The 19876-nt window shown below is 39.6% G+C and overlaps 1 protein-coding gene across 3 annotated transcripts in view; it reads right to left on the bottom strand.

Moving 5' to 3' along the window:
- The window catches only part of LOC124545493, a 127152-nt gene that overhangs the window by 36947 nt on the left and 70329 nt on the right, over positions 1 to 19876 (bottom strand). For all 3 annotated transcript variants that reach the window (XM_047124436.1, XM_047124438.1, XM_047124437.1), the window contains exons 12-13: positions 17528 to 17708; positions 16339 to 16559 (exon numbers count right to left, since the gene is read on the bottom strand). In XM_047124436.1, the coding sequence (XP_046980392.1) occupies positions 16339 to 16559; positions 17528 to 17708 (402 nt within the window). The remainder of the gene's footprint in view (positions 1 to 16338; positions 16560 to 17527; positions 17709 to 19876) is intronic.

Below are 19876 nucleotides of genomic sequence, written 5' to 3'. Positions count from 1 at the left end.
GGCCAAAAGCTTGTTTAGTGATCTTTCTACTGTGCATGTCTGGAGCATATCATCTCCACTTCAGTATTTAACAGACTGTAAGATGATGTGGCCTGTAAGATGCACCTTAACCTTTAGGCAATTTAAAAAAAAAAAAACACAATATTTTTACCATTTTTGTTATTAGATTGCAAAGCCAGACTAAAAAAAATTCTTAGTTTTTAAAACTGAACTGACCTTTAAAATTGCTGAAAATCTGGACTTTCCGCTTCTTCTTCTTCTTCTTCTTCTTCTTCTTCCTCGCTGTCATCAACATTGTCCTCTTTGTATATAATATGGTCTTCACTGTCACTGAGAGTGTTACTTATGTCACACTTCTTGAAAGATTTAAAAATAATGTTCCCTCTCACTCCAGATCATGGCTGTTTTATCCACTGACACATTTGTTTGGTTGTAGGTCGTTTTACAGCTCCCTTCACATGAATTCATGTTGGGTTTCATCGATCATCCATTTGTGCCAGTCCTCTCCCATATACACTTTCAATGGTTTATTTATCACGGCATCAAAGGGGTTGCAATTGTGAAATAAGTCCTCATGGAATAACAGCAAGCTCTGTATTTCCCTTGCACAATTTCTCTTTCACAGCATTTTTGAAGTGACTGGTACACTAATCTAGCACAAGAAGAGAACTGATCTTCAATAAAACACCATTCTTTCTCTCCCACACTCCATTAATCCATTATTTCATACCATCCTCAGCCATCCAACCAGTGTCATGTATGTGAACACCACCACCTGTCAATAGTTCACAAGGTTTTGACATCGTTTTGCGCTTGAAAATTATCATTGGATTAAGTTTAGTACTGTCAGAAAACATGAAAGGACTGCAGTGTATTGCATTTTTTCATAATCACTTGCTTTTATAGCTACAGTTTTAGAACCTTTCATGGCAAAAGTTCTGTTACTAGGCACATCAAGTGTCAGAGGAGTCTCGTCCATATTCACTATTTGGCTCAGTTCCATACTGGTTTTCTTTCAATTTTGAACAATAAAGCAATGGAAAGATGATAATTTTTCTTCATACTCTTGTGCATTTCCTAAGGTATTTTGGTTTTTGTTTGCGTGCTAAGTCTGTGACACTTCATAAACCTTTAGCATGAACCAACTCCACTCTTTAAAAGTCCACTGTAACACTAGCTTAAGAGTGTGTAGTTCAATAATTTTTGTATTAATTCCAATGCCATTTTTCCATTACAAAACTAGCTAGTATAAAAAATATTGTACTATTACCAATAACATACATCACTTTCAACTCAAGTTCAATGGTGCCATAGACTGCAATGATACATCATAAATTGACAGTGTTTTGTGTCTATGATGGCGAGGAAGAAGGGAAACAGTGTTTGCAAGCTTGTGAATCCTCGCAACTCATGTTCGTCACATAGGTGCACTGCTCAAAGTTGAATCCAATGGTGTCAGATAGAGGTAAGTTTCCTGTGGCATCAAATGTATGGCCATTTTTAAGAGTGGTGGGAATTTTAGCAATCAATGGACATTTTTAACACTAATTTCGAGTATAAGATATACCTGGCGTTTGGAGACAATTTTTCGAAGAAAAAGGTGTGTCTTATAGCCCACAAAATACGGTAAATGGTGAGTAGCAAACGTTCCTTTTAATAATATTGTCTTCACACTTTATGATTAGATGGACTTTAATTGAATATTCCACATGATGATTTAAGAGTTCGTTGTTTTCCCAAAGCAGTTTTAGGTACTAGATACAGGCAACAGTTCACTCATAAACAATGTTATCAAACCTGTAGGTGGTTGCGTCAAGGTCTCTGTGTGTGCGGCAATGTGTACTAGCACTACAAAAAGAGGTAAACCTACAGCTACTTTAGCCTCTGTGCTCTTACATGTATCTCTGCATTATAGATCAATCACCTGTAGGTGAGTGGTTGACTTTCTACATTTCTATTTATTGTTTTCATCCTTACTGTACTAAAACATAATCCTTAAGCTATCATGCTCTGTGATTAACAGTGTGACATCTTGACTTGGCAGTCAACCATGCGTATAAACAAAAGGGAACTTTGTCAGTCTGAAGGGGGAGGTGTGCTACTGGATAACAAGCCTTGCCTCCTCCTCACAGGACTAGCAGTCTAAACCCATGATTTGTGCTTCTTTATGAGCAGAACTGGCAAATGGTCAAAGAGACTGCCAATTCCTTCTGATGATGTGAGTCATCCTCAACTCCATGATGGATCAGGATTAGTTTCTTTGCTCATTTCAAAATTAGAAATGAACACAATGAGCAACACACAGTTCAAAGCGAAACGAAATACAAAAATTATGTGGTAATGAAGACCACACTACTGCTTACTGATGTTTGTAGTGTCATAAATGAAGTATTTCTGTCTGATCTATGAAGCTACCTTAAGCAACCATAATGTAAAACACATCGCACCTAAAACTCACACTAGTGTCCACATAATACCCATCAAACGAACATATCACCATTACAAGTTGTAGAAATTTCTCAAGAGCTCAGAGGCATACATTTCATACAATGAGTGCAAAAATCAGTTAATTCTATTAAGTTTAAATCACCAAGATGAAAAACAAAAACATAAAATGGAGGCAAATGATACCTGATGTAACTACAAACTGCAATTAATATACCAACTGAAAAACAACCCCCTACACGTTTATTTCAATTAATAAGGCACAGACAGTACGTATGTATGACTTTTTTGCAATATCTGTATTGCTGTTTTTGGTGGTCACGGGCTGCCTTTTCAGATCGTATTTACATTACATACCCTTTCTGTAAACTGAGAAAAGCAAAGAAGCTGTATTAGGAGCTCCCAACCTCTGATTTTAATGAATCTGTCTTTCTCTATCTCCAACAGCATAATTTTGATGATCACTATTTTCACCATTTTTAATTGTAGATCTCTGAGAAATTTCGGTTGGGTTTAATTTTCCATTTTTCACTGCCACTAAGCATCACCACCTACATATAGCATGTACCTGCTGTTATGTCCAACGTGACTCGGTAAAAGCAATGCAACACACTAATATCTATAATGGAATCCCAGTTTTCCAGTCTTCACTGATGATTTTCTTGCATTGTTCCTTTTTTAATACAGTATAGATTTTAGTCATACACTGACTCATTCAAATGTTACAGCATTAAGCACACACTATTCTAATGTGTTTCAATATCTTGAAAAATTGTGAGTTTTGGTAAATTCAATGTTTTTCAAAATGTGGTCAAATCAAATCCTCAACTCTACATAATGTGTAACTGCAGTGTATGAGCAACACAACACAATGATTCGAAATCAGCCACTCAAATGGCTTTTTTTTTTTTTTTTTTTTTTTTTACAGCGACTTTTAGTGCTTTGTCTGAGATGTAAGCGCCAGTATGGTCATTTGGGAAAAACAGCTGTGCCAAGCACTACTTTAAGATAGTTTACACTTTGAATGCAATGGGTCATAAAACTTATTAATGAGTAGTTTTTGTTGGGTTTGACCATATATCCGTTTTGGTACTTATCCAAACAGCTTTTGATGAGCATGAAACTACTTTGCATTAAAGCTTCTTGTCTGTTGCTGGCATTAATTGAGGGTGGAAATATTTTTCTGCCTATTCTCAGCCACAGATTAGCAAAATTAAACCACCTGAAGCCTTCCCTTGAGAGTGGGGTGTGGCTACATGCCCACTATGCTGTAATCCATAACAGCTTTATCAATTTCTTTGGTAATGTGATCATTGTCTGGTCACTGACCTGTTGGATGAAGCAGTAATTGTTGTATAGCAAGTTGATCATCAGTAAACTTCCAGTTCTTTAAAGAAACAAATTCCTGTGTATAAAACAGCTTCAAACTTCTGACTACCTTTCAAATGAGCTAATGTGCAAGCAAGGAAAAGTTTAGAGAAAGTTTGAAATTATATTTAAATTTCATTAGAAGTCAGTGGTTTTATCATCAAATATTGGATGTGTGCACTCTGGGTAATTTGCACACAATTTTATGCAAAAGCTAGTTTTTCACACTTCTTGATGTTTATAACATCATATTTCCTGAACTGTGTGTCATACAATGATATAATTTTGCAAGTACATTCAGTGCTATTTGTGGACACTGTCTGCAAAATATATTGCAAATACAGTTTGTAACAAAAAAGAAATAAATTAAAGTGTCATGCATGGTGTGGCAGTTTTACTACATGAACAGTGATTATACAGTAAGAGGAACTATTTTCCTTTCATAATTTTGTGGATGGTGTGAATGAGCAAAAGTTTCATAAAGGTTTAAAACTATGTATAAAGTTTGTTGCACACCAGTAAGTGCTCTCATTCTTTAATACCAAATAAACATAGTCTGGGTATTAGTGCAATGAGTTTCACTGTCTCAAGTAGTATACACAGTTTGTAACTGTAAAACTTATTTTACTGTGGTGGAACTTTTCACATAACATTACACCTCTTAATGAGCAGATCATGTCAGCATTTTAGATTTTTGAATTCAGTCACTATTTATATGAAGTATTAAAAATCAAATAATGTAAAATCCATGATGGATCATAAGCAGCTGCTCGTAGTCTGGCACTGGCACCCAGAGACAGTTTTCATGTGTGCAAGAGATGTATTTGTGTGTGTGTGTGGGGGGGGGGGGGGGGGGGGGCCCACGCGCGTGCGCTCGCACTGCCTAACTCAGAAGGAGGTAGTGATTCGAGAATTTCTGTGTAAATTCTAGAACCACCGAGCCTTCTACCGTCTTGGACACACAATATTCTAAATATGAGTGTGGGATGGTAAAATCCTACCTACAGCATGTCACATGTTTGTGTGTGAAGGTTTAAAATCAGTTGTGGGAAGAAAGTATATGCAGAAGTCAAATGGCACCGACAAGTACCTGTTCGGCAATCCATATGTGTATTAGTGACTGTGTATGGAAGAACCAAAGAATCTATATGCAGCTTTGTGCTGATTGTGACACTGACTATTGTTATGTGAAACAAGAACACTTGAAAAAGTACTCTTATAGACTCTTGACTCAGCCTTGTTAGAGGCAAGATGTTTTTTCAATCTCTTTTTCTGACAGTCGTAGTGTTTAAGCAGACTTTCTTTCGAACGTAAATCAATTTGTTTCTAACATATAACTGTACGAGAGACTTACTGAAGTTACATATTATGTTGAAAGTGAGAATTTTTAGTGTGCTTGAAAGTCAAATACATCGTTGATTGACAAAATGTAAAGTTTGTATCACTACTTATTTCACTAGTAGAAAGAGGATTGAAAGTTCCTGTACCTAGCGTTATTCGATGGAGAAGAAGTCAAGAGAGTTTCCAGCAGCCAGCTATCCAGTAAAGAAGAGCGGCTGCAAACCTCAAGTAAGTCATCTCGTAAAGAAGTGAAATGTAGTTTGGGGAAATAAATCAGTATACCCCACACCCACACTCACACTGTAAGTTGTCAAAACGCTAGAATGTGGCGACCTGTGTAAAAGGACAAAAAACACAGGAATTTTCAGTCAAAAAACAAGAAAAGAAGCTGTTGTGTGTTGCCATAGCAACCAAACATAATAAGACAAGGGATTTACTCTGAGACATTGGAATATGTTCAATTATCTAATGGAGCAAAATCTGAATGAAAAATGGTGAAGACATGAAAAATTCACAACAATAAAACAGCAAAGAACATTTCGACGTATTTGTCTAAGAAGAAATATGCATAGAACGCTTCAACCAAGAAGACCCAGTGTGGGGAGTATACAGCTCTCACACAGGTCGCGGGGATGCAGACGTGGAAACCAACGTACACCCGATGCCGCCGTCACCAGCTGCTGTTCACCAGTGCAGGCCTGCCTCCACATCTGCTCACCTACACTACAAGAATTCTACACTGGGTGAGCATGAAACAAAATAGGTTTGGCTATGAAAATTAGCAAAGAAGTGCCTAACTGGGCTGAGTTGGTAAATTTAACCAAAGCTCAAAGTGTGACACTAAGTAAAGAACTACGCTTCGTAAATTGTCAATTAAATACCCAGAGTGAAGATTTAAATGCGCACAGGGAAACTCTAAATATTTAATGATAAATTTAGGTTTGTTAAGTGCCAAGGTTGACTGCCAAAGCGAAGAATTTAGTAATCTGTGCGAAGGCATGGACGCTTTGAAGACTGAGTTTGACACTATAAGTACTAAAGTAGAGAATTTAAAAGTAGATTTAAAGAATGAGTTGACAAATTCTTTGACTACTCACATAAATCATATGTTTACCAACCTTAGTCAGAAACAGAATGATACGCTTCAGGATTTGTCAAAAAGGTTAGAACTTAGCATTGAGAACAAATGTAATAGTGTAGAATCGGAACTTATTGAAAAGTTAGGACCTTTTGAAAAAGTATACAGTAGTAAGTATAATGATGTAAGGCATGAGTTGTATACTTGTGTAGATAAGCAGAATGAGTTAATTCCAGTCATTCAATCGCAGATTACAGGTGTCAGTACACGAGTAGATAATGTAGAAAGAAATTTCAAAGAGAAAATAGCTAACTCTGATATCATAAATGTAATTAGTTTGGAGGAACATTTGGGGAAATTATAGATCGAAAAGTTACCGAGGGAATAACATCCAGGAATGTATTGCCTATTCCTTCTTCTGAAATTAATGATACCAGGAAGGGTATGGACGACCTGTGGAAAGAGATTAAGCTCATCCAAGATAAAGTAGACGAAAGTGTATCTTCACCTAGTGTTGTATTAACTAGTGAAGCTGTGACTGATATACAATGGAGAGCTAATACAGGATTATGTAGACAATTCCCTAAATTTAAGCTTGACGGAGAAGTACATCCGACCCATTTCTTAAAAAGGTTTAACAAAGCATTACCAAAAAATTAGGAAGATTCTAAGAATATCAAATTTGCAGTGGGGTACCTCCTAGTGGAAGCCTCAGAATGGGGCACAGCAAATATTGAGAATTTTTCCTCTTGGGAGGACTTTCAAAAGAAATTTAAAGAGAAATACTGGTCTGCCAGTGCTCAAGAGATGGTTCAAAGAATAACAGAGAATATTCATCATGATCCTTATTTCACAGAAATACACTCCTGGAAATGGAAAAAAGAACACATTGACACCGGTGTGTCAGACCCACCATACTTGCTCCGGACACTGCGAGAGTGCTGTACAAGCAATGATCACACGCACGGCACAGCGGACACACCAGGAACCGCGGTGTTGGCCGTCGAATGGCGCTAGCTGCGCAGCATTTGTGCACCGCCGCCGTCAGTGTCAGCCAGTTTGCCGTGGCATACGGAGCTCCATCGCAGTCTTTAACACTGGCAGCATGCCGCGACAGCGTGGACGTGAACCATATGTGCAGTTAACGGACTTTGAGCGAGGGCGTATAGTGGGCATGCGGGTGGCCGGGTGGACGTACCGCCGAATTGCTCAACACGTGGGGCGTGAGGTCTCCACAGTACATCGATGTTGTCGCCAGTGGTCGGCGGAAGGTGCACGTGCCCGTCGACCTGGGACCGGACCGCAGCGACGCACAGATGCACGCCAAGACCGTAGGATCCTACGCAGTGCCGTAGGGGACCGCACCGCCACTTCCCAGAAAATTAGGGACACTGTTGCTCCTGGGGTATCGGCGAGGACCATTCGCAACCGTCTCCATGAAGCTGGGCTACGGTCCCGCACACCGTTAGGCCGTCTTCCGCTCACGCCCCAACATCGTGCAGCCCGCCTCCAGTGGTGTCGCGACAGGCGTGAATGGAGGGACGAATGGAGACGTGTCATCTTCAGCGATGAGAGTCGCTTCTGCCTTGGTGCCAATGATGGTCGTATGCGTGTTTGGCGCCGTGCAGGTGAGCGCCACAATCAGGACTGCATACGACCGAGGCACACAGGGCCAACACCCGGCATCATGGTGTGGGGAGCGATCTCCTACACTGGCCGTACACCACTGGTGATCGTCGAGGGGACACTGAATAGTGCACGGTACATCCAAACCGTCATCGAACCCATCGTTCTACCATTCCTAGACCGGCAAGGGAACTTGCTGTTCCAACAGGACAATGCACGTCCGCATGTATCCCGTGCCACCCAACGTGCTCTAGAAGGTGTAAGTCAACTACCCTGGCCAGCAAGATCTCCGGATCTGTCCCCCATTGAGCATGTTTGGGACTGGATGAAGCGTCGTCTCACGCGGTCTGCACGTCCAGCACAAACGCTGGTCCAACTGAGGCGCCAGGTGGAAATGGCATGGTAAGCCGTTCCACAGGACTACATCCAGCATCTCTACGATCGTCTCCATGGGAGAATAGCGGCCTGCATTGCTGCGAAATGTGGATATACACTGTACTAGTGCCGACATTGTGCATGCTCTGTTGCCTGTGTCTATGTGCCTGTGGTTCTGTCAGTGTGATCATGTGATGTATCTGACCCCAGGAATGTGTCAATAAAGTTTCCCCTTCCTGGGACAATGAATTCACGGTGTTCTTATTTCAATTTCCAGGAGTGTATTTTCTATGTGTATCCAGGACTCGTTACCTCCTAATCAATTGGGAAAATGGAAAATTGTAGATCATAACTTGTTTTGGGGAGACAGTGTAACATCACAGTGTTGGCGTTTATGTCTTCCGAAGATAATGGAAAACGAACTTATATGGTATGTTCACACAGGGTTTGGACACTTCGGAATCAAAAAATGCATATCTTATATGGATAAATTTTATTATTTCAAGAAGCTAGGACATAAAATAGTATCTATGATTGGAACCTGTGAAATTTGCCAGAGAGTAATACTCACGTGAAGTACAGAATGTATCCTATTATCCCCAAGCCATTACATGACCTTACAGCAGCAGATTTCTTTGGACCAGTTCCACAAAAAAAGGGAGGAGTATAATATAATTTGGTTATCATAGAATGCTGGTCAAAATATGCTAAACTATATCCTATTAAGCGAGCAAATATGCAGACAGTTATACACTGTTTACAACAATACTTTCTAGAAGTAGGTAAACCAAAATGGTTTCTTACAGATAACGGACCACAATTTGTGGGCAACGAATTTAGAGAATTCCTAGTGTGGGAAAGTATTAGACAAGTGTTAATATCCATTTATAACCTGTCATCAAATGCATGTGAACGGGTAATGAAGGAAATTGGGAAATTATGTCATGCATACTGCCATGAAAAGGCTGTGGAACCTCAGTACCAAGTCGATGCCCTGGTTCTTATAAAACAACATCTTCCCAGTTGACTCTGAGGAAAGAGACTCAACTTTTTTCAAAAATATGAGGGAACATCCCGAGTACAAACAGTGGTCCATCCTAAGACGTTATTTTTAGTAGATCCCACAACTGTATTAGAAAAAGAGAAATACAACGTAAAGGATGTAAAATTGTATATCCCCCAGGGACATTAACACTCTGAATTAATGGGCAGAGTGCCGACCGTCAGATCCCAAGTTGTTTTCTGTGTTTCTTCCAAAATAGTTTTCCTGTACCGAATTCCTTTAAAATCTAAAATTATCCTATAACCTTAATGCTTAAAAAAACTGAATACGAACATAAAATAAAGAACAACTTGAAAAGAAGAAGAAGAAGAAGAAGAAGAAAGAAAGAAAGTTATGTCTAGACGAAATAAATTTAATAGAGTATTATGTTTGTGGAAAATACACTCCTGGAAATGGAAAAAAGAACACATTGACACCGGTGTGTCAGACCCACCATACTTGCTCCGGACACTGCGAGAGTGCTGTACAAGCAATGATCACACGCACGGCACAGCGGACACACCAGGAACCGCGGTGTTGGCCGTCGAACGGCGCTAGCTGCGCAGCATTTGTGCACCGCCGCCGTCAGTGTCAGCCAGTTTGCCGTGGCATACGGAGCTCCATCGCAGTCTTTAACACTGGCAGCATGCCGCGACAGCGTGGACGTGAACCATATGTGCAGTTGACGGACTTTGAGCGAGGGCGTATAGTGGGCATGCGGGTGGCTGGGTGGACGTACCGCCGAATTGCTCAACACGTGGGGCGTGAGGTCTCCACAGTACATCGATGTTGTCGCCAGTGGTCGGCGGAAGGTGCGCGTGCCCGTCGACCTGGGACCGGACCGCAGCGACGCACGGATGCACGCCAAGACTGTAGGATCCTACGCAGTGCCGTAGGGGACCGCACCGCCACTTCCCAGAAAATTAGGGACACTGTTGCTCCTGGGGTATCGGCGAGGACCATTCGCAACCGTCTCCATGAAGCTGGTCTACGGTCCCGCACACCGTTAGGCCGTCTTCCGCTCACGCCCCAACATCGTGCAGCCCGCCTCCAGTGGTGTCGCGACAGGCGTGAATGGAGGGACGAATGGAGACGTGTCGTCTTCAGCGATGAGAGTCGCTTCTGCCTTGGTGCCAATGATGGTCGTATGCGTGTTTGGCGCCGTGCAGGTGAGCGCCACAATCAGGACTGCATACGACCGAGGCACACAGGGCCAACACCCGGCATCATGGTGTGGGGAGCGATCTCCTACACTGGCCGTACACCACTGGTGATCGTCGAGGGGACACTGAATAGTGCACGGTACATCCAAACCGTCATCGAACCCATCGTTCTACCATTCCTAGACCAGCAAGGGAACTTGCTGTTCCAACAGGGCAATGCACGTCCGCATGTATCCCGTGCCACCCAACGTGCTCTAGAAGGTGTAAGTCAACTACCCTGGCCAGCAAGATCTCCGGATCTGTCCCCCATTGAGCATGTTTGGGACTGGATGAAGCGTCGTCTCACGCGGTCTGCACGTCCAGCACGAACGCTGGTCCAACTGAGGCGCCAGGTGGAAATGGCATGGCAAGCCGTTCCACAGGACTACATCCAGCATCTCTACGATCGTCTCCATGGGAGAATAGCAGCCTGCATTGCTGCGAAAGGTGGATATACACTGTACTAGTGCCGACATTGTGCATGCTCTGTTGCCTGTGTCTATGTGCCTGTGGTTCTGTCAGTGTGATCATGTGATGTATCTGACCCCAGGAATGTGTCAATAAAGTTTCCCCTTCCTGGGACAATGAATTCACGGTGTTCTTATTTCAATTTCCAGGAGTGTATAATATGATGTGACTAACTGAACAATTGTTATACCGAAGTGTACAGTTTTCTATTTTGTATAGAGTATTTTATACCTTTTATGAGATGTGATATAGATGGGTTCTTACTTCTCATCTTGAGGACCTGTCTATCTTTTCCCTCTTTCCATATTCATAAACTTCTATCACTGAAGTCCTTCCTTATTTCCGTGTGTAATAATAACCTACATCTTATCTTTAGATAAGAAGGCCGAAGAATCAGACTACACGAACACACATCCAAATATACACAAATATACATACACTTCTACACAAACATTAAATTATATAAGACAAAGCCCGTCACGATGTGAGAACCACCGGTGCTGTAGGGGAAAAGGTGTGTACATTGGGAATTATGGGCACATATATGGGGAGTTATGATGGTTCTAGATTGAATATACATAAGAAGAGGTGCACATACATAACGAACAACTATAAAGTAGTAATGAGTACTGGATAAATACGAGAGAGACATGAGCAAACAAAGAAAACTAAAGGAGGAGTAGAATTAGTCAGGTTGGTCATTAAGCTACGTCAGTGCAATAAAAACTCTGACGAATTGAAGGATAGTGGGGCGTTATCTCTATTGAAAGTATAGAAGTTGATAAGTAGAGGAGGACTCTTAGGGAGAGAATGATATATTAAAGAATGACTGCTAAGTTTAAAATAGATTTATAGCTATGTCAGAAGACACTTAATTATGGTATACATAAAAATGTATATTAGGGTAACGAACCATGAGGCCTACTCAGAAAAGATTAGGGGGGCATACAAGGCATTCACTAAGTATAAAGGGCAGATGTACCTACGTGGAGATAGGATGATCTGTGGCCTAAAAAATAGAGATGTTTTGTAAGGGGCGTACCTGCCAGAATGGAAAGAGCTAGTGCTCCCATAACGTCAACCCACAAGCAAGGAATAGGTGCTGATCCTAGGAGAAGGGGACAGTATCGTGACAAAAGACACAAATTTTATAGGAATTATTCTGGAAAGTGTAAATTCTATGAACAACTAGCATTATTATGTTTTGTGGAAGTAAATGAGTGTCAAAAGAACACTTTAACTTCACCCAGAGTTCCTCCAAGCTACAAACAATGAAAGTAGTACATACCAGGAAAAAGATAGTACTAAAGATATGAATAGAGAAAAAGATTACTCATGTGTCCTAAACACCCGAAATTCACAATTGGGGTGGGGGTGGGGGAAATAAATAAAAATAAACAAACAAATAAATAAATAAAAGAAAAAGAGTCCTCACAATTACTAAATATTAACAAAGCTGACTAAACCAACAAATAAATGCTCATGTCATAATAAGAAAGTAAAAGAAGAAACGAGCAGAGAAAAAATAAGCAAAAGATTGTGCAAGAAAGGACAGAAATTGTTACTCAAAGGAAAGATACGTATATAAACGTACGTAAGAAGTGTATACTGTAAAGATATGAAATGTTATTATGATTGATATTATGTGAATAATGATTATGTATGAAATATTTCGTGTTCGGTCTTGGGGGGGATATGTAGTGATTTGAGAATTTCTGTGTAAATTCTAGAACCACTCAGCCTTCTACCGTCTCAAACACACGATATTCTAGTTATGAATGTGGGATGGTAAAATCCTACCTACTGTGCAGCACACGTTTGTGTGTGCAGGTTTAAAATTCGTCGCAGGAAGAAAATATGAGGAACCCTCCACCACGCACCGTATGGTGGTTTGTGGAGTATGTATGTACATGTAGATGTAGAAAGTAGATGTGTTAGTAAGTGTGTGTGGGAGAACCACGGAATCTATATGCAGCTTTGTCAGGGTGTATATGCGGACAAGGAAAAAAAATTCCCGGATTTTCTGATTAAAAATACACTTTCTCCCGGGTGAAAACATACTTTTTCCCTGTTAACTGACAGTGTATTTTCTCTCAGAACTGTATAACTTATCAGTCCTTTGAATGGTTATGGCTTTATATACGGCGTAGAATTTCCCGGCGGTTTAGAAAACGAAATACAAGGGAAAAAAGCACGATTTGGAAAGATCTTTAATGTGCTGCACCATGTACGCTGCACATTTTCGTACTACGGAAGTATAAATCTGAATTCCACCAAACACCGCATGTTACTTTCCGAAGCAATGAAATCGAGATTGTAATGCGCTTTGTAACCCAGGCATAGCTCATGTCATGTGATCTCACCAGCTGATGAAAGCGGGTATTCAGAACTTAGGACACTCGACGTAGTCAGCCAATAGCAACATCACTGTTAAGTAGCGCAAACACACAAACAGAAAAAGCTAATAGTGTTGCTACACGAAAAGTAAAGCTTTCACATATAATATTGGTCTGTAAGATTAATACGCTGCAAGAGAAGCTAAGATTTCACATATAATGTTGGTCCTGTATGCGCGTATTACAGTTTAAGATATATCACGCAAATGTGTCAGTAAAATTTTTAATAATGACATAAATGTGTGATCATCTGGGCTCGAAATTCATCTAAATGGCTCAGCATCAAAGAGTTGATTTTTAAATGAGAGTCAAATGCTCTGTGATTTAAGAAATTCATCGTACACACTCGCACATAGCTCAACTTGAGTAAAAGGAAATTTACTTTTATAGTAACGCTTTTCAAACCACCATTTGGAATATTTTCCCGTGACCTGTTAGAAATAGGTTCGTTTTTGCAGTTGCAAGAGTGCGCCAGATGACAGGCATCACAGCGCTTGCACAGCCACAATGTCGGCAGAGGACACTCCAAGTGCATTGCAATTTTGTGACCCATACTAAAATGTGCACATTTAAAGGGTATATTTAAAGTGCACATTCATATGTCCAGATTCCCAGTGAAGCAGGCCATGACCTGATATTAAGCTTTTCAATGTAGTTTTCGGGATGTAAATTTTCTTGGAGTACCAGTACTATGTTATCTCATGTTTGGTTCTTTATTATGGCATAATGACATACGTGCTAGTTGTTGAAAACGTGCACTTGAAATGCAACAAATAGTGTGTGGAATTAAACACTTCGTTTCAAGTATATTGTATGCCTCAGCGGAAAAGATTAATAAAGGAAAATTTCTTTAGCAAACCGACAAAAAGAACTTCATTTTTCTGCAAGGCAACTAACTATTGACTGTCAAAGGTGGAAATAAAATAAAATCTGCAACTCACAACACATTTTAGCCCTCCATAATTGTGTGAATGTATTTTAATTCACTTGACAGCCCCCAGCCACAGAAATCTGTTTTATTTTCATTTGACATGAGAGCAGTACACGAAAAGGAAACAGCAAAGCACGGGTCTCGTGGAGACGACGCAATTCCCCACTGTAACTCAGACTGCTCTGCGCATCAGCCCCGGATCTACAATATTTCCGTATCAGGGCAATACACTGCCACTCCCTCGAGTGTTTGAGATGTTGTTGTTGTTGTTGTGGTCTTCAGTCCAGAGACTGGTTTGATGCAGCTCTCCATGCTAAGGATGTCAAAAATTAAAAAAAGAAAAAAAAAAAAAAGAATTTTCAAAAATATGTTCATTTTGTAGCGCACATCTTTCTGAAGAGTCTGATGCATTTAACATATGTGTTCGGGGAAATGTAAGACATGTTATTTGGTCGTAAGTGTGCCAAAGTGCAGTGCCACACCTCTTCACACAGCATTCTCCTATCGCATGTCACTGTATTTCACTCTGTGGAATTGATTGAAACGTGTATACTTTGTAAAGGATGCCATCAAACCATATCCAGGACAGTGGAAATTAAAATGTCCTGTGGTGCCTCTCATGCTTACAATTGGGTAGACGTATCAAATATATCACTTCCTGAGGTCTATGGTCCCTTGGAGACGTAATTAACAATGTTTGGACTTTCTGCTTTACTTGTATGTATTAGGAAACCTTCATTCTTACCAAATTTCATGATTTGAGGTTATCAGGAAGTACACTATAGATTTTGATGATTAAGTTTTCAAGTATCAAAATAAGTGAAATAAATGCAATTGACAGTTAATAAACACAGCATGTTAATATAACTCCAAAACTTAAATAAATGAAAAATTACCATAACAGATGTGAAATTACACAAAATATGCACTTAAAACTTGAAATTAAAATATTCTGGAAAGTCTTGGAATTCCCAGGACCGATACCTTGCCAGAACCAATATCGATAACAGACAAGTATCATCGAGATTCTCAATTGCTGGGATACATGAACTACCTATATACATAATTATGTAACAATACAAAATTAAGTTTGTATGGTACTCTTGGTGTGCAAGTCTCACTTGCATTTATCCGGATTTTTTCTGGGTTAATGGTACTCTGACAGAGTTTTAAGCCTTTGTCTGTCCATTGATTTGGTTGTGTACTTCCTACTTAAATCACTCTGCACTTGCTTTTGGTACTTTGCTTGTGAGTAATGTAACTATGCCACTTACACATACTTCAGAGTCAGTAAATCCAACTTACGATCACACAAATTAAATTCTTTTACATAAAAATGAGTCACAGAGAGAGGGAAAAATTATTTTTAACAATGGCTACAGATTTTTGCGTTTCTTCTGTACATAACCAAATCATAATAAAAAGTTATAATTACTTACCTCATTGGATACCTGTACAACAAACACAATTACTCACAACTTCAGTCATAACATGAGATACACTGAAACTAGCTGCATGTACAAGAAAATAAATTAAAACTGTTTTACAATTACATGACCAGTAGTTATTGTTGTCATACAATCAAAAATGGTTCAAATGGCTCTGAGCACTATGGGACTTGACATCTATGGTCATCAGTCCCCTAGAACTTAGAACTACTTAAACCTAACTAACCTAAGGACATCACACAACACCCAGTCATCACGAGGCAGAGAAAATCCCTGACCCCGCCGGGAATCGAACCCGGGAACGGGAAGCGAGAATGCGACCACACGACCACAAGCTGCGGACGTCATACAATCACAACTGACAATGTGATGAAGTTCATTTGTTCACTGGCTGTCTGGCTGACTAACTAAGTGGCTGACTTAACGGTAGTGTGTGTCAATCTCAAATTTCGCCAATTCCTGAATGTTCACAGGGATGACAATTTTGGCCCCTTTGTGACAAGAACTGATGCCACAAATCTCCATCAAACCTTATAGGTTACAATAATTTGTATTTTTCAACTCACATTCATAACAGCCTAATCTAAAATGTTTGCACTTAAAGCAAATGCAACTAACCTGCTTGACTAGTGACAGGTCGTCGCTGTGGTGCTGCAGGAACTACACGTCGGTAACTTCTGAATCGTGCTGTTGGAACAGGCTGTGGTGGTGCTCCAAGAAAGCGAAGATATTTCCGATCAAGGCTAGACGATGGATTTGGTGATGATTCATTTGCAGCAGTACTGGCAATCTTATTGCTGGATGATTTTTTCAGTGAACCAAATTTTCTTGTCTCGGCACTGAGAAAGTGAATGTAAATTAAAACAAAGTTCTACTGACCAAGAAATACAATTAAAACATGAAAAATCATAATTAATTTCACAAAGAGGAAAAATCATCTGACAAATATAAAAAACTGGGACAGAATTCCTGGTCAGTATTTCCTTTGAGGAAACAAAACTTTTAGTGCACTGATACGCACAATTCAAGATACATCAAACTATCCTACTTTTCAGGAATAAAAAGTTTCTTCCTTGTGGAGGAAGGGGGGCCAGCATGGGAAAGTTAAACAAACATCCCAAAATGAGAGCAGCTCATCTGTTGTTATAATTCTACAAGCTGGGACAGTTTCATGTACTTTTATATGCGTATATCAGAAGTACTAAAAATTTTGTTTCCTGAAGGTAATTATTGACCACCAATCCTTCCTCAATTTTAAACAGCTGAGCCAAATGGAACACGTTTGGAAACAACTGGGTACCAAATCTGTGCCTACAAACCACTGGCCTATAATTTAAAGGTACTGTGTGATGTGCGCACAGACGTCTGGTATGATGTACCTCCTGAAGAGTGTGTGTGTGTGTGTGTGTGTGTGTGTGTGTGTGTGTGTGTGTGCGTGTGTGTGTGTGTGTGTGCGTGTGCGTGTGCGCGCGCGCGCGCACAATTTACTAAATTTGTTACACATGGATACGATGTGACCAGAAAGATTATTGTAATACATCTGTCCCAGGAACTTCGACTCCCCTATTTTCAAAATAACTTGATGCTATCAACACCTCTCAGATCTATGGCTCCCAAGAAATAAAAGTGCCAGCAACAGCAGAGAAGTTTGTCTTCAATGATAATCAATCCTACTAAACTTTCAGTACGATTTTTGCATCCACAACATTTAAGATTTAATTTTTGAGTGTGATAGGTGACAACAATCAAAACAATGGGGAAGTCACCATCTTTGACCGGTTATTGTACCAGGTGACAAATACCATACCTAATTTTTCCTGAATCTTCTCCAGTTGAGGAACTTGTAATGGCATTCTGCGGTGATCCAGGCTGACTGGATCCTCCAAGCCATGCAGCAAATCTTCGAGATTTGGGACTGGAGTGATTGCTGTCCTGGTCCATTGGTAGCGGTGTCAGTGGATCTTCTTCTTCTGTTTCACTAAAGACAACTGCAAAAGAAATATGTTAAGGTCTTTGTTTCATAAACACAGTTACTTGTTTTCATCAGATAATGGTAGTGCCTAACACTCAATGACATGTGGACTTAACAGTTTTTACTGACCTTCAGATGTAACAGGGCATGTAGGAAAACGAATTTTGATCATGAACTGGATATACATGGTGAACCAGAAACTCCGCTGACAAACTTTCAGCAATTGTTCAGGGATACCTTCTGAGTATTTTGGTGTAAGGGATCATGGTCTCCAGTGTGTCATTACAGAGTCATTGCATTTCATTTGGTTTTTTGTTGCAGTTAGCTTTGCATCTGTACTGCACTGAAAATAGTGCACAACAGCGCAAATTTCAATGCTATGTCATTATATGGTGCCTTGCAGAGTACGTATGTAGTTGTAGATGTCTTGTTTAGAAAACAAAAACTGTTCCTTTCACTCATGGTAACTCATGTTGTCAACACAAATGCTGACTTTACTCTTCACCCTCAGACTAACACTCAATAATGCTTGGCTCTGTCTCAGGCTTGCTTTCTCGGCAGTGTTGGTTATACATTACACCTGAAAGTTTGTCAGCGGAGTTCCAGTTCAGCCTAAATAATTTTCACTGGAAGACTCTATTACGTTGCATCAAACTTTTATGAAAGATGAAACAAAGAGGCAAAGATGGTAGCAAGAAAAGGATAAAAAATATATGTTGAGGACTATATACAACACAATTTCTGGTTTCATGCAACATGTTAAATAGTGGAGAGGTAGGGGTGGGGTGTTGGTGAAGGTGGAGATCACAGTTGGGGGGGAGGAGGGGGGAGAAACTATTATGACACTGATTCACAACTAGTGTGCTCCATGCTGCAACAGATGGGAAGGTAAAACTGCTTATTGTTGGATTGTAGTAACCATTTAAAAACAAAATGTGAAGTCAGTTCCGTAATACAGTTATTAGTTGCAAATAATCTCAAAACAGCTAAATTTTGTCATGAAAGTTGTGTTCTACTGGATGAAAGGAGCAAAAGTGCTGTGCCTACATTGTTTCACTGTTTTAAGAATGGAATGAAGAATATTCATGATGGCGAAAGAAGTGAGTAGGTATTTGCAGCCAGCAATTAAGTGGCAGGGAAAACTGGTGAAACAATTCATGAAAACTATAATTTAACTATGTCTCAACTCTCCAGAGGTGTGTCAGAGCATGACTAAATGAATAAACTGCCAGAAGTTCTGTGCTTAACGAGTTCCAAAGCTCCTTCCTGAGAACCACAAAAAACAATGGATAACTGTTTATCTGATCGTTAAGTCCATTGTTTAACATATTAAGAATGCCTACTGAAAATTGTAACTAGCAATGGCACATGGATTTCCTATGCTAACAAACAGAACAAAACAGCAGTCTGTGATTTGGAGCTGGTACTGCGATGTCAATCAAAGAAATCAACACCTGCCAAAAACAGTCAGTCACAAAGATTATAGACTAACTTTTTTTGGGTGGGGATGTTAAAAAAATTTGTTTTTCGATATTATAAAAGATGAAATGACAAATTCTTATCTGTTTTGTAAAACATTACAAAACCTGAGAAGGTTTGGCCAAATGAAGAATTATGTTTATATGCAATACAATACTTGGGCACACACTTTTCCAGCAAATGCAATACCCCGTTGCATCTGTTCAAACAGGGTATTTTTAAAATTCACCCTGCAGAGCATACTTAGCGCCAAGTGATTACTACTATTTTCCTCACATATGAAAAGTGGCTTATTTTCAAACATTTTATCTTTGATGAAGACCTTCTAGACACTTATGAGCTTTCTGCACTTTCAAGTGGCAGAATTTTATACACAGGGAATTTGCCCATTAGTTGAATTGCAAAACCATCTTTTTCTAATAATTTTCTGTACTCCAATATTATTTTAATAACCTAATGGAGGATATGTGTATTTTTTAAGTGAATTCATTATTGATTTAAAAAAGTTACTCTTGTTGAAGCAACCAATGTAAAAAATTTATGGTATGTCGGAAGAAAAATAGTTTTGTAATCTCCATATAAATATGGCAAAGATATTATTTTTATATATATATATATATATATATATATATATATATATATATATATATATATATATATATATAAAAAATAGAGGGAAACATTCCACGTAGGAAAAATATATCT

The sequence above is a fragment of the Schistocerca americana genome, chromosome 8, assembly GCF_021461395.2.
Source record: "Schistocerca americana isolate TAMUIC-IGC-003095 chromosome 8, iqSchAmer2.1, whole genome shotgun sequence".
NCBI classification, from domain to species: Eukaryota; Metazoa; Arthropoda; class Insecta; order Orthoptera; family Acrididae; genus Schistocerca; species Schistocerca americana.
The sequence above is the reverse complement of the archived record's forward strand: the minus strand, read 5'-3'. Positions and strand labels throughout refer to the sequence as shown.